Source organism: Corythoichthys intestinalis, chromosome 2 (assembly GCF_030265065.1).
Source record: "Corythoichthys intestinalis isolate RoL2023-P3 chromosome 2, ASM3026506v1, whole genome shotgun sequence".
NCBI classification, from domain to species: domain Eukaryota; kingdom Metazoa; phylum Chordata; class Actinopteri; order Syngnathiformes; family Syngnathidae; genus Corythoichthys; species Corythoichthys intestinalis.
The window spans coordinates 12,491,675-12,507,075 of NC_080396.1; the positions used below are offsets into that span (position 1 = coordinate 12,491,675).

Consider the following 15,401-nt stretch of genomic DNA (forward strand, 5'->3'; position numbering starts at 1 on the left):
AGTCGTTTGGAGCCCAGTTTTCTCATCGAATTGCAGCAGTCAATCTCGCTCTCCTCTCCGGGTCTCTCGGAATACGGTAAAACTTCAAGTCTCTCCGTCTATGTTCTCTGTTTTTGCAACCGACCGCCACACACGACTTCACCATTTTGATTATTAATGTTAATGAGCAGAAAAACACGCCATAATAGGAGGAATTTACGAAGCGCTAATGCATTAATATGACGAGTATACGGACAACATGGCGCGGGAGCGTGGCTGTGACGTCACGTGAGTAGGGTCTATATCTTACCAATCTTGTAATCTCGATGGGTCTTGTCTCCATTCCATGTCAGGTAGGCTAGGAACATTGTTTGCATCCTGATTAGCGTCTGGCTAATAAATGTTAGGTCCAACATAAAATTCCAAGCTCCTCTTCTTCCTTCAACTCTTCAAAAACTTGGATCTCCTCCCTTGCGCTCGATCTATCCTTATATCGCTGTTTGAATCATTGTTTGAACGGCTTTGTATGGCGGCCGTATGTATGGAGCTGCCATCGCTGTTCCCGGTGTGACGTATCACTTTCGGGTTCGTCCCCTTTCAGGCTCGAACTTCGGAAACGCGATTATTTTGTCAAATATACAACATATAAATTATTTTTTCATGCTTTATTTGTTGGACAATGTTTAATTACTTTAATTGTGACCCTATTTGGCATGTTACGAAATTACTTCACATTACTGCTTTAAAACTGCTGTATTTTAAGCCAAAAGAACTGTTGTGTTTGATAGAACAATATGAGTATATGCTGCCATAGCAGTTTCATGGCGCATTAGACCACGAACTATTTTTAACTTGTCCGTTTTACCCTGGGGACCCCGTTTACAGACACCGCTCAACTGCTTTTGTTTCAAACCAGCTATAAAAAGAAGGTAAGTAATTATATTTACTATTCGAAATGTCTATCATTCTTAGCTCAGAATCATTAATTAATGTCTAATATTTAGTTGAAAAAAAAAAAAAGACTATCAAATTATTCACTCACATATTTTAAACTTTTAAACAAATAAAACAAAAAAAATACCAAAAAAATTGTGTCTGTAAATAGGTCATGGATATCTACCTCATAACTATCACTTTATTATTTTTTTTTTTACTGTTGCATTTCCCTGATATTTTAGATAATCGATCCAAACAAAGAAAAATAAAAAAAAAATAAATAAATAAATAAAACGTTTAAAACGGTAAATATTTGAAAACGAAAATGTCGGCCACTCCTTGATGTCTTCGATTTCTGCATTGCGACCTTTGTTATATTATTGTTTCACCTTTAAAATCCCCAAAAAGTCCGGCTGTGGCCATTCACAGCTGTGTCTTGACACTCGGTGAGACACGCTACACGAAGTTTTTGGATCGAAACAAGGTAAGTACGCGATAATATCTGGTTAAAATCATGGTGTCTTTAATTATGCTCTCACCTCGAGAATTTTGAAATTTGGCCAAATTTGGGGTCTCAGAGCGAAACCTCAAATCACCTGAGTGTTTTACGCCATATATATTTCTATAGTTTTAGTTTAAACCAAACATACCTGCAGAAAAAATGTAGTTGAAAAGTGCTATGAAACGCTACAACAAGTGACGAAAAAATGATGGCAAACTTATATCCCCTTCAGACCAGCATTTTTTCTGCTGGGCAAAAAAAAAAAAAAAATCTTCCCTGATTTTTACTCTAATCAAACACCAGAACAAAGTGCAATTTTATGTTCGGGGATATTTCACGCGTTTATTGGTTATTTTTCATTTTAATGTGTTTTTGATAGGAAATGAGCACTTACGTTTGCCTTTTTGAAGTTGCGTTTTGTCTCAGCCATTTTCAAAGAGCCAAAAATAAAAAAAGGGGTCCCTGCTAAACCTCATAATTTGAATTTCGATGGGTAAAGTTTCACCCAATCATCTCCCAGAAGTGCCAATAGCAACCAAATTCTGTGTATTTATTGGTTTAGAGACATGAACACATCATGTCCTTCAGCAGCATGCTCAGGTCTGAAGGGGTTAAAACTGAAAGATCATTCTACAAATATAAATGAAAATATCAAGAGGACAACTAACTAAAATGTTCGCTGCATAGCTACTTCAGGCTAGCAAGCATAATGTGAATGAGGTGTCAAAGTTATGTTCATAAATGCCAATAAAATTTGACAAATTGATCTTGTACCCCTATTTACTCTGGAGATCAGAACACCCTTTTTGGATGATTCTGAGGACATATGATTTTGTCAGCTTAAACAGGTCTTGCAGGCATCTTGTGTGAAACATTTCCTCCAGAAATGACTATCATTACTCTTGGCATAGCGCAGTACTTCTCAAATAGTGGTTCGGGCCCCCCTAGGGGGGCGCAGAGCATTGCCAGGGGTGGCGCATGTGACCTCGGGGAACATACTTTTTTGCCATACTAGAATAATGTATCATTTTCAAAGTGTGTGCAGTATTTTTTAGCAAAACAAGAGAACACAGAAGAGAGCACTGGTGATATGACGAGCTAAGACGAGGGAATATGACTAAGCGTATGTAGCCTTTGGCTTTGACTTTTAATAAAGTGGGAGACGAGAAAAGACCAGTCTGTGTCCAAAAATGTTTGCAACAGACAGCAGGAAGCCACATCAAATAAGATGTCACTTATAACCATTAGAGCCCACTTACATTGATAAGCCACTTGGTTTTTTTTTCAGCCGAATATTGCCAACAATCGTCCAGCTTTGTTTCGCAGTGTTACATCAGTAAACCAGCGAGCACTGTTAGCATCATATAAGGTGGCATACCAAGTTGCTCAGTGCAAAATAGCAAAATAAAAACAGTCCCACTGTCTAATGACACTGTTGTTTTTGTTCAATTAATTTTTGTTTTACGGTTAAATGGTTATTTGAATGTATTGTTATTTATTGATTGATTTTATTAAAATTTATTTTACACTATTAAATGGTCAAAAAATGTACAGTGAATGTGTTTTTACAGATTAAATGTGACTTTTTTTTTTTTTTAATTCAGGCAAAGTGGTGCACTTTCTTTATATTTATATAATGTTTCTTTAATTTTAAATGGGCACAATATTATGAAGACGTATACTTATATTAATAATTTATAGGCAATTGATACAATTTACAGTGGCGGCAGAGTTGTGGGAGGTGGGGGGGCGCGAAACGTTTACGTTTTCCTGGGGGGGAGGTGTGACAGAAAATAATTGAGAAGCACTGGCATAGCGGAAGTAAAACAACTGTCACCTGGCAACAACAGAATAGAAACTAGGGGTGTGACAAATTATCGAAATGGTGATATATTGTGATACTTTGTATCCCAAAAGGTTATCGTTATGCTCCTACCAAGAATCGTGATATCGTTTTGAAAATGTCTAAAATAAATAAATAAAAATTTTTGGGCATTTGTGGCAAATTTAATTTTACTGTTGAGGTGCATATCGCAATTAGACACTATATTTAGAAAATGACGAGACAACAAGTAACGCGACTGTTCCCCAATGAACATGCATGTGTCAAGTTGTTGTCAACTGTACCATGTGGAAATGAAGTCAAGTCTGTCTTGCCCCCACTCGAGTATGAGCGACTACAACGTATTATGATCTGAAGTCATTTTGGTCTCAAATTTCTGGGTTCAAGTCTAGCTTCGGGGCAGGACTGACGATTCGCGGACGCCGTTTCAAGAAGCTTGGTTTGGATGTATTTCATAGGTTTCCAAGAAAAGCAAATGGGTATGGATCCCATCCTCAGTTTCCTGAAACATTCCACTGCCACATTAAAATTTGTTTTCTTAAAATGTCGACTAACGACCCAGGGGATATTGTTCGGGTTATACTGCAGCATTAAGTGGAAATCCATGGAAACTCACTTCTTCGTTGTGACGAGACAAAACTTAACATGACTGCACAAAACAATTTTCAGACACATCTGAAGCTGAAGTAGAAGCCATTCTGGTGTAAACTGTATTTGTGCTATAAAAGCCAGGCATAATTGTTCGCTCTGGTCATGACGTCACGTAAAAGACAGCCAAATCCAGTTACTTTTGAATTAAAGAGTGGGGGTTCACCAATGAATTATTTTGGATTAGATAACTATGATCTGGTAAAAGACATATGTTAAGAAATATTTATGAGTCATAATCATTTCCTAGATGAAAAATTACATTACGTAAGTTTAGTCATTTTGATTTGTTTTATTTTGAGTTATAGCACTTTAGGTGTTAGGAATGAAAGCACATCCATTTTCAAATTTTAAGCTTTCATGCTTTCCTTAGCCATCCGTGTGATTTAGGAAAAGCAGCTAATTGCAGTTAAAGATCTTTTGGCCAATTAGCACTTTCGTTTCTGAGCATGTGACACTTGCCATTTGTGCTGCCACTTACGCAGGGCTTATTATTCAACACAAATCTCTGTAGTTGAAAAGGATTTGGAAATCATTGTATAGTGGTACCTCTACATACGAATTTATTTCGTTCAAAGACCTGGTTTGTAAGTTGAAACGGTCCTATGTCGAGCTGATTTTCCCATAAAAATAAACTATAATTTGAATTAATTTGTTACACAGCTCAAAAACCTAAGCTAAATTCCTAATAAAAACTGCTGGTACGATTACAGATAGGAATTACACATAGCAAATCAAATAAATTATAAATACACATCAGAATAATAATAATAATAATAATTTTTTAATGAATCAAGTTTTAATGTGGCGGTTGTGTTTTGCATGCTGTTCCTGAACTCCCCGCGTGACAGACGAGAGAGTGAGAGGGTGCATTAGAGTTTTTACTAAAGATGACCCGATCGATCGGGATCCCGATCAATCGGGTCCGATCACATCATTTTCAAAGTATCGGAATCGCCCCCAAAAAATCGGACATGCCTTTTTTTTATATATATATATATTTTTTTTAATTTAAATCGTTTTCTAATTGTACATAACGTTACAGACTAAAAGTTAAAGTAGGGCTATCAAATTTATTGCATTAACGGCGGTAATTATTTTTTTATTAATTAATCATGTTAAATAATTAACGCATGCGCTGCAAGACCCACTCACGCGTTCTGTCGCGTCCAATCTATAAAGGCGCTGTTTTACCAATATATAGAGCTAAACGCAGCGTATAATGAGTAGAGAGAATTTTGACAGCCTTTGGACTTTTTTTTTTTTTTTTTTGGCTAAAGCCTTACATTCCCTCTCTCAGCAATTAAAATTAACGTGGGAGGCAGTGTGGGGAAGAATGATAATAGTTGATCATTTTCTTAACACCCTATGTTCTTTCCCAACACAGAGAAGATATATCAATTGGTGCCCCTACGCACAGTCATGGTTGCACTTCCCATCATGCATTTGGGTTGAAAGCTCAACAAATACACTAGATGGCAATATTTAGTCACGATATACAAAGTCACATTTATCCTTTAAGAATTACAAGTCTTTCTATCCGTGGATCCCTCTCACAGAAAGAATGTTAATAATGTAAATGCCATCCAGAGGATTTATTGTCATAATAAACAAATATAGTACTTATGTACTGTATGTTGAATGTATATATTCGTCCGAGTTTTATTCATTTTTTTCTTTATGCATTGCAAAAATGTACGTATATGATCGGGAAAAATTATCGGGAATGATTGGAATTGAATCGGGAGCAAAAAAAAAAAAACCAATAGGATCGGGAAATATCGGGATCGACAGATACTCAAACTAAAACGATCGGGATCGGATCGGGAGCAAAAAAACATGATCGGAACAACCCTAGTTTTTACTTTAAATTTTCATTTTTTATTGTTGTTGGCGTCGGCTACGGCGAACAGTAGGCGTGTTGTGTTGCACAAGTTCTGAAATAAATTATTAAAAAGCTGACGAAGTTGGCGACTTCCTTCCCGATGTTACAATAATAATAATTGTCACCTTAACTTATGAAGACTGGTGAACGAAGGTCGGAAGAGGACCGTCGAGATCATAGATTTATTCCATCATATCCATCTTAATTTCAATGGTAAGCGTCACCTTTTTCTGTTTTTCCCCACCTGCACTAACCTTCTTGGGACCCATGTTGATTTCTCTCGCATGAAAATCCGCCGTGCGTCCGTCTTGCAGGAAAACAATAAAATTACGATGCCGTCATAAATCGTCGTATTTGGAGCATGACGTCATATGTCAAGACAAATGACTATTGAAATTTTACGCCGGATGTCGAAAGGATCGTATGTCGATGCGATCGTATGTCGAGGTACCACTGTATTCTGATTTTACTTAAAATTTACATAATATATAGTAATTATTTTAGAATGAATTCTAAAGAACTGATTTTTGAAAAAGAAAAACTAACTCAATTAGGCAATTCATGTGCATTTGTAAATTCCTTTCCCAACAAACACACTCACTTCTTTAAATCGTAATGCATGAAAGACTGCCTAAACTGGAGGTAACACGTTATAGACCGCCATAAACTAATAATGTAAGCGGTATAAACATTAACTATGAATGGCTGTATCTCTTTTGATCAAATATACAGTAGCATAGCCTCCTTAATATTTTACATGAATGCACCTCTTTATATGATTAGGCCTCATCCCCTTAATCTGAGGATTAGCAGTATTACAGCACACTATTCACATGGGACAAGCTGAACAACCTGGTGTTAAGTATCAATACAAAGCGGAAAATAGAATCTGTTCGCCTTGCTTTAAATATAAATCTAGTTTAACTTCACTCCATTGGATTGTGTAAAAGTACAGTCATCTCTCACTAGTTCGCGGTTCACGTTTCGCAGATTCAGTGGTTCATGATTCAGGGTTATAAAAAGGATTAATAAAAAAATGAAAAAAGACGCATTGTTCAATTCTGAGGCGTCAGAGGGAATATTTCACATCAAGACATAGTGTACATGACTCGGGGGCTTTGTACATATCTACGAACTCATCTACATCAACAACAAGACCTCAGGGCTCATTTTTAACGGGACTTTTCACCATTTTTACATGCTCTGTGAGCACTGAAAGCCCGCTTCAAACCTCCACGACCTCCGGAGGAATTTTAACCATTTTTACCTGCAAATGGACAAATCTTTCTCCGCCCAAAACCACCAGAACCTCCAAGGGGATATTCAGCGATATCTCAGCCGTTTTACCTGCTTTAATGGCACCCAAAGAAGGCTATTAATCTCAGAGTTTTCCAGGGGAATTTTCACCTTTTTTACCCACAGATGTTGAATCATATCGCCGCTACATGCTCGCTTGGCTTACAAGTGGACCTCCACAGGAGGTGTGCCGAGTTCTTCCCACGCATCACGCAGTGAATGTATAACATACCGTATTTTACAGACTATACGACGCACCTGAGTATAAGTCGCACCAACCAAAAAATGCGCAATGAAAAGGAAAAAAACTAGGGCTGTCAAACGATTAAAATTTTTAATCGAGTTAATTACAGCTTAAAAATTAATTAATCGTAATTAATCGCAATTAATCGCAATTCAAACCATCTATAAAATATGCCATATTTTTCTGTAAATTATTGTTGGAATGGAAAGATAAGACAAGATGGATATATACATTCAACATACGGTACATAAGGACTGTATTTGTTTATTATAATAATAAATCAACAAGATGGCATTAACATTATTAACATTCTGTTAAAGTGATCCATGGATAGAAAGACTTGTAGTTCTTAAAAGATGAATATTAGTACAAGTTATAGAAATGTTATATTAAAACGCCTCTTAATGTTTTCGTTTTAATAAAATTTGTAAAATTTTCAATCAAAAAATAAACTTGTAGCCCTATTCTGTCCTCAATGTGTGTGAGTACACAAATTGACAGATAGCGAACATAAGTTCCAAAAAGAAATCAGACGGTGTGGCAAAGTTGCATGGGCTTTACTGAAGTAATCTCTTTTTGACAGGAGCACGTTTCTTGTATTTTTGTAAAACTGAAAATAACAAGGCAATGTGTCAATAACTTGCATAAATCACAAAATAACATAAAATGTACACACACGCGTCCATTTGAGCAGTAGCACTAGCCAATTAGCTCACAAGCATCTAACAATGTAACTGCATTTCACCATATATGTGAACAAATTCAAATACACATCATCAATAACTATCTAATACTCATGAATATAAACAAAGGAGGAATATAACTCACAAGCGATGTATGTATTAGACACAAACATTGTGATGGGGCTATGAACTGCCACTGAATACTGGATGCGGACGTTAGCTGGTCTGAATAGCACTGTCTATTAGTGTGAGTTCGCGTCGACATATAATCACGTCAGAAAAGCGCGCCGAAACCCAAATAATCAGCTGCACTGAATCGCCAGCAGACAAATACGCCAGATAACATATGCAAGTCACACCCAAGCGCCAGCAGAGGGCGGAAAAACTCCATAAAACACAATTAACAAGTTGGCCTTTCACTGTACTGACATTTAAATCTGTCTGAGCGGGCCTAGTGCGTTAATTGCGTCAAATATTTTAACGTGATTAATTTAAAAAATTAATTAACGCGCGTTAACGCGATAATTTTGACAGCCCTAAAAAAAACATATATAATTCACACCGGAGTATAAGTCACATTTTTTGGGGGAAATTTATTTGATAGAATCCAGCACCAAGAACAGACATGTCATCTTGAAAGGCAATTCAAAATACAATAGAGAACAAAAGGCTGAATAGGTGTACGGTATGCTAACATTAAATGACGCTAGTTAGATCGGGCCTAAAATATCCAGCCCGACCCGACCGGCCCGGGGGTATTAAAGCCTGACGTGGCCCGAGCCCAATCAATTAACTTGATTTGCTTGCCCGAGCCCGAAAAAAAAAAACGAAATTTTATGTTTTATTTGTAGGCACGAGCCCCCCAAGAGAATGAAATTTTATGTTTTATTTGTGGGGACTCAGGAGAAGGACGAAATGCGGGGATGCGATGCATGGTTGCGTTTTGTGTGATCACGTTTGTGACGATGCCGGTTATATATGCATATCCATCCATCCATCATCTTCCGCTTGTTCCGGGGTCGGGTCGCGGGGGCAGCAGCTTTAACAGGGAAGCCCGCACTTCCCTCTCCCCAGCCACTTCAACCAGCTCCTCCGGCGGGATCCCAAGGCGTTCCCAGGCCAGCAGAGAGACATAGTCTCTCCAGCGTGTCCTCGGTCGTCCCTGGGGCCTCTCGTCAGTGGGACATGCCCGGAACACCTCTCCGGGGAGGCGTCCAGGAGGCATCAGAACCAGATGTCCGAGCCACCTGGTTCCTCTCTACGCGGAGGAGTAGCGGCTCGACGCCGAGTCCCACCCCGATGACAGAGCTTCTCACCCTTTCTCTAAGGGAGAGCCCTGTGGAGGAAACTCATTTCGGCCGCTTGTATCCGGGATCTTGTTCTTTTGGTCACAACCCACAGCTCGTGACTATAGGTGAGGGTAGGAAGGTAGATAGACTGGTACATCGAGAGTTTTGCCTTTCGGCTTAGCTCCTTCTTCACCACTACGGACTGGTGCAGAGTCCGCATTACTGCAGCACTCCACCCTTTTCCGACTGAGGACCATGGTCTCAGATTTGGAGGTGCTGATCTTCATCCCAACAAATCAAAGCCTGTCTTTTGTAACAAATTCTCCCAGTTAAACAAGACTGTAAGATGGATATTCAATAAACATTTATATATTTTATATTTGCGTGTCTGTTCTAACAGGCGGATAGTGGATTTGACATTTATTTTAATCTCCTCGAGTTGGCGGAAAAAACCTCAATGTTTAAATAGTCTGCATATTTTTGTGATCATGATCATTATAAATACATTTACACAACAAAATAATGCTGGAAAAGTCTGTTAAATATATTTGTCGTATGAGACCAAAGCGCCACATTCGTTTACATTCAGCAAAGCCGACACAGGTTTCAGTATAGCACCTTCAACAATCAATTTGAATCCTTTCCATATCCCACTCCTACCGCAGTTGTTGCTTTTCAATTCCCCTGTCTATAGTTTGTTTTTCACTCCTATAGCTGCTCCATATTGAAAAGGAAATACCAGGATGCTCGCGGAAGGCGCCAGGGCGAGGGAGGGGAAGAATGAGGGGCAGTTTACATAGCGACTCTGCTACACGAAGACGCAATGACTGTGTTGCGGAGTGGCCTTGTGTGCATATGGTGTTGGCGAAGACGGAAGGCAAAGACAAAAATTTCTGAATCCTGCCTCCAAAGTGGAAGAATCCAATTGCAGGGGATTGAGGGGGGCTTCCTTGGTATACATATCAAAGGCTCCCGCATCGTGAGACCGCGCCTATAACGTCAGCACTCGTACACTTCACGTTGGGCGTGCGCAACGGTACTACTAAACATTAAAAACAGCAAATAAGGCGGAGTGTCAGCTTTAATTTACTGTTTTAATAATATTGTTAAATCAAATATGTTGAATGTTTCCATTTTTTAGCCTTTTTGAACAAAAGAAAAATGCCATTGCTTCGAGTGGGCGGGCATATTTTTTTCCGGGCTGAAAATCTGCACTGCCACCTAGGGCCTGGCATGAATACTACATCATTTTCATGCAGAATTGCAACATTGTTCGAATGGAGACGCAAATGCAAATTTGAAATTTTTCGTATTCTCGGAGAGTCACTATGTAAACGGCCCCTGAAAAGAGCCACTACGGTCACGTGCGCAGGAATGCACAGCGCCTTCTCCGTTTTATCCAAATTATTTATTTTATTTAACATCCATACATCGTTTTAGTATAAATATATGAATATATATTTATTTTAAAAAAAGTTAGCGAGAGAGAAGTCGGCCCGACCAGACCGTAAATAATGACACATAAGTCGCTCCAGAGTATTAGACGCACCCTCTGCCAAACTATGAAAAAAAACTGATTTATAATCCGAAAAATCCAGTACTGTAATTACTGTAAATATATTTAAATACTGTACAGCATGAATGAAGTATACAATGTGTAAATAAATGTAAATACAGTAAATTCTGCTTGTCAATCTTTTTGATTACAAAAAAATACAAATTTGGGGAAAAAGTGAGAGCACAAATCCTGCTTCGTGCTTTTTACGAGGGTTTCTGGTCCTTATTAACATACAAAAACAAGGGATTACTATATTACTGCACACTTATAAGACACATAATTTGTGTATTTAGAATTTACCTATTTGTGTTTGTGAGAAAAAGAATGTCTTGTGATGGTGTTTTGCATGTAGATTTTTGCATGACGCATTATATTCTGTACTAAGCTGATGGCATGACGGCTAAGTGAATAGTACATGCAACTCAGAATTCTCAGGGTAGGAGTTCAAACCTGGGCTCTTTCCTTAGTTGCATTTGCATTCTTTCAAAACTCAAATGGATTTGCTTCAGACATTTTGGCTTCATCCCACATTGCAAAGTACTGGTGCACGATAATTATCGGTCCGATAATAGGAATTATGACGTCATCCCGATAAATCCAATAACATTATTAATAGGACCGATAATATGTATTGTGCTAGCTTTACAGTTTACAGTGACTTTACACGCTAGTATAGGAAAGCAGTTGACCATTTGCGGAGCATTGCTCCCACCTGCTGGTCAGAATAATTCATTGCATCTATTTTTTTGTCACAGTAGTTTTCTAACCCTGTTCACAATACAAGCTCATCCACATACACATTGCGGTGTCTAGCGGTCGCATTGACAATCGTGAATGCTTTCTGTTACGTTTCCGCCTCGGAAATATGTCTGTAAGTATTTTATGTTTACTATAACATATGGATGTGCACCATATGTTTACTTCTGTGGTGAAGGGTCATATGTACAGAACTTAAGAAGTTGTTGTGTTATAGAAGCCAGCCAATGCTTTAGTAGCTCAAGCTAGTGTGCTACGCTATACATATAATAGTTGTGTATATATGTGTATTGTGCAGTTTGTTGTATATTGAATATGTGTATTTTGCTGTTGTACTTTCACATTATTAAGACGAGTGTCTTCCCATAAAAGCAAGAAAAGACCAAGCCTTGTGGTTTATGGAAGTGCATTCATTTTTAGCTGGCTGTCGGCCAGTGCAGAAGTGAAACGCACTGTTTTGTTCGTGTCATTATGAAAAATCTGGTGAGATCAAAGGCAAATCTATGTTGAATCCACCACTAATTTTTTTTTTTTTGTAAACTCCAGGTGCTCAAAAACTCAGGTTATACATTTCAAATATATATATTTATTATCGGTTATCGATATCGTTATCAGCTTTGAGGAGCAGGAAGTTATCGATATCGGTATCGGTTTCAAAAAATGAATATCGTGCACCCCTATTACAAAGGATTGCTTGTAAAATTATATGATGACCTTAAATTAGGGATGTGCAAAAAAAAAATAATAAATAAAGACACGATGTCTGAAACTTATACATTCAGTGACCACAAGTAGTTAGTTTCCCAGGTTGTGGTTCATTAAAGGTCCACTGTGAGACGCACTGACCGGAGGGAGTGAGCGTATTGTTTAACTCTGCTTAATTAAAGTTGCCAATTAAAACACTTATCATATTAGCCAGGTTTGCCCTGGAGACTGAGGGAATTTAACTGGTTACAAAATGAGGAAAAGAACAGATCCTTATCTATTACTGCTTATTAGCTAGCTTGCTGTGTGTGGTAGATGTGAGTTGTGTGTATGTGTGTCAGTGCCCTAAGGGTTCAATCCAGAAAGTTAAATTGTGTGCCTATGTGTGTGTATCTTACCTCACGTTGGATTCTGTCATGGTTGCAGCTTGGTGAAATTTCTCCTTGCTCTGTGCGTATATTTCCAAATTCTACACAGATAGAAAAACAACAATCGGTCAGATAAACTATTTATTACAGGCTGAAGGCATGTCAAGTCGCTGCTCAAGTTGTTGGGGTTGTGTACAATATCATGTTTTACATAGTTCTCCTAATTCATGGCCGGCTCACAATGAAATTTGATAAGTATATTCTAGGGATGTGTATGCGTCAATCTTCAAAACCCAATTTTTTCTTTTTTTTTTCTTTTTGTATCAGAGCCAATTAATTAGTTGTGGACTCATTATTGCCTGTCAGTTAGGAGTTAACTCTTCGTCACAGCCTTCAGCCTGTAGCAGTACAATAGTGCTTGTTTTTAATTAGTAAATGGAACAAGAGTTTATAGAATCTTCTAGAAAATATAAGTGCTACAAAGTGTACCAACAACTTGAAATAACCAGGGTTGGGCACGTTACTTTAAAAAAAAAGTAATTAATTATAGTTATTCACTACTTCTTCCAAAAAGTAACCGAGTTAGTAACTGAATTACTCTATAGTAAAAGTAACTAGTTACCAGGGAAAGTAACCATTTCCGTTACTTTAAAAAGAAGTTGTTGTATGTCAAAGAATTTGAAATTTTCTAAGCAGTATTCGAGTCAGTAGAATAGAGAAGAACAGACAGGTAGTTGTGTTATCGAACCTTGGGATATTTTTTGCACCTCACCAGTAACAGATTTATCCTACACTTGAAGTGCAACAAAAAATAAACAGATTTGAATTGCTTACCACTGATGTCGACAAAAGCTTTGCCCTGGGACATAAATCACACTTTACATGCACGTTCTTTCCTTTAATTTCGACCAACTTGAAATAGTGTTTATATCTCCACCTCGTAAAGGACAAATTTTCCTCTGATCTGATCTGATATCCCTCTGCATCTGTTTTGCGTGTGTGTGTTTGCCGCACGCGCTGTTCAGGTTTGTGTGTGAAAACACCGGCTCTGAAGTACGTGCGCTATTAGGCTCGAGCGTTTACGTCACAGAATGGGGGAATCACGTGAGATTTGAGAACAACGCAGCCATATTGGAAGCAGGTCTGGCTCGCGGGACATTAAACTTTAACTTGCCAGTTCGATAAAGAGACAAACTCGTTACTAAGGTGAAGAACAGATATGTGATCAAACTTAAGGATGTGAACAATGTTGACCCTTACGAGCAAGCCGAAGACAAATGGAGTAAAGATGTCGACGGGCTTCCACAATTACGCGAAATGGACATTCCGCTGTATTTATTGTTTGGTGTATGTTACTAAACCCATGAGCGATTCCGAAATTACAAATCGCTACAAAGCTACGAACAGTTTTGCTGCCAATGGGTGCAGGACCTGCACATTATGACCGTATCAAACGGCAACTCCATCGTTCTTGCAAAGGTAGGCTATGTGTGTTTACTATTTTCATTGCCATGAACCTGAACGCACCCAAAGTCTTGGATGACAAATAAACAGAGCAGAGTAGACTCGCTACGGCTGGTAGTTTCTTCAATTTATTCAAAGTAAGTAACGCACCGCTTTTGACCGTCAGTAACGGTAACAGCGTTTTAACGGCGGAAAAAATAGTTAGATTACCTCTTTGCTGAAAAAATAACGCTGTTATGTAACGGCATTATTTATAACAGCGTTATTCCCAACACTGGAAATAACAAATGTAAACTGCTGGTATTTGGAAAAAAAAAAAAAAAAAAAACTGCTATTGGTGATGGATTGTTGATTAACTACTTTCGATGTATGTAAAAGAGCTCATAAGTCGTGCTTGTTTAAACTTTGCAGCAAGACAATTAGATAATGTTTTCGTCCTGTTAGTCTTTTTTCTTTCTTTAAAGGTAAATTGATTGTATTCTCTGTTCTGAATGATGAAATCATCAGTAATGAAAGCACCGATTTCTTTGTGCGGCATTCAGTGCTTTCAGCTCTGCCCTCTGGCGGTCATAAGGGGTTAAAAAAAACCATAGTTGCATGCGTAACTTTCAAATTACTCGTCCAAAATATAAATTAGTCTGAAGGCTCATTCTATTAAACGTTGATACATGGATTTGGTTTTCTCATTCTTACAGTTCCTACAATGGGGGAAAAAATGCTGCTAATCCTTAACTGCAGCTTCTTTCTTCTGATTTCAAGCCTACACACCCAGCATCCTTTCATAATATTCAACCGTCAAACTATACCAGCTGAGAAGGAAGGTTGGCAGCAAAAAAATAGGTGAAAACTCATGAAAGGATTGTATGAGAAAAGTAGAGAATAGCAAAGCAGAAATCTCACAGTAACCCCATTTTTGAAATGTCAAGCAGCCAAAACTGAAACGTGAAAGATCTAGAGCTAAAACGATTACTCGAATAACTCGAGGAACTCGAGTTCATTCGCCTGTCATGTACGTACCGGAAGAAAACAGCAGCGGCGGATATACTTGATTTCAACCATGCATGGATATAGAGATAACGACGAAGAAGCCAACGTAAGCCAAGAGAAATGCACAATCAAAAGGCAGAAAAAGTCAAAAGTGTGGGAGCATTTCAAGCTGGAGACCTAGGCGAACACGGTTTCATGTATTCACTGTAAGACAGCGCATAACACTACGGTGGCCCGGCCCCAGCTACCCGTAGCCCC

General features: G+C 38.3%; 1 protein-coding gene across 4 annotated transcripts in view; it reads right to left on the minus strand.

The window, feature by feature from the left end:
* chchd6a (coiled-coil-helix-coiled-coil-helix domain containing 6a) overlaps positions 1 to 15,401 on the minus strand; it is a 98,959-nt gene that overhangs the window by 39,803 nt on the left and 43,755 nt on the right. For all 4 annotated transcript variants that reach the window (XM_057824531.1, XM_057824539.1, XM_057824547.1 and 1 more), the window contains one exon: positions 12,723 to 12,793. In XM_057824531.1, coding sequence (XP_057680514.1) covers positions 12,723 to 12,793 — 71 coding nt within the window. The remainder of the gene's footprint in view (positions 1 to 12,722; positions 12,794 to 15,401) is intronic.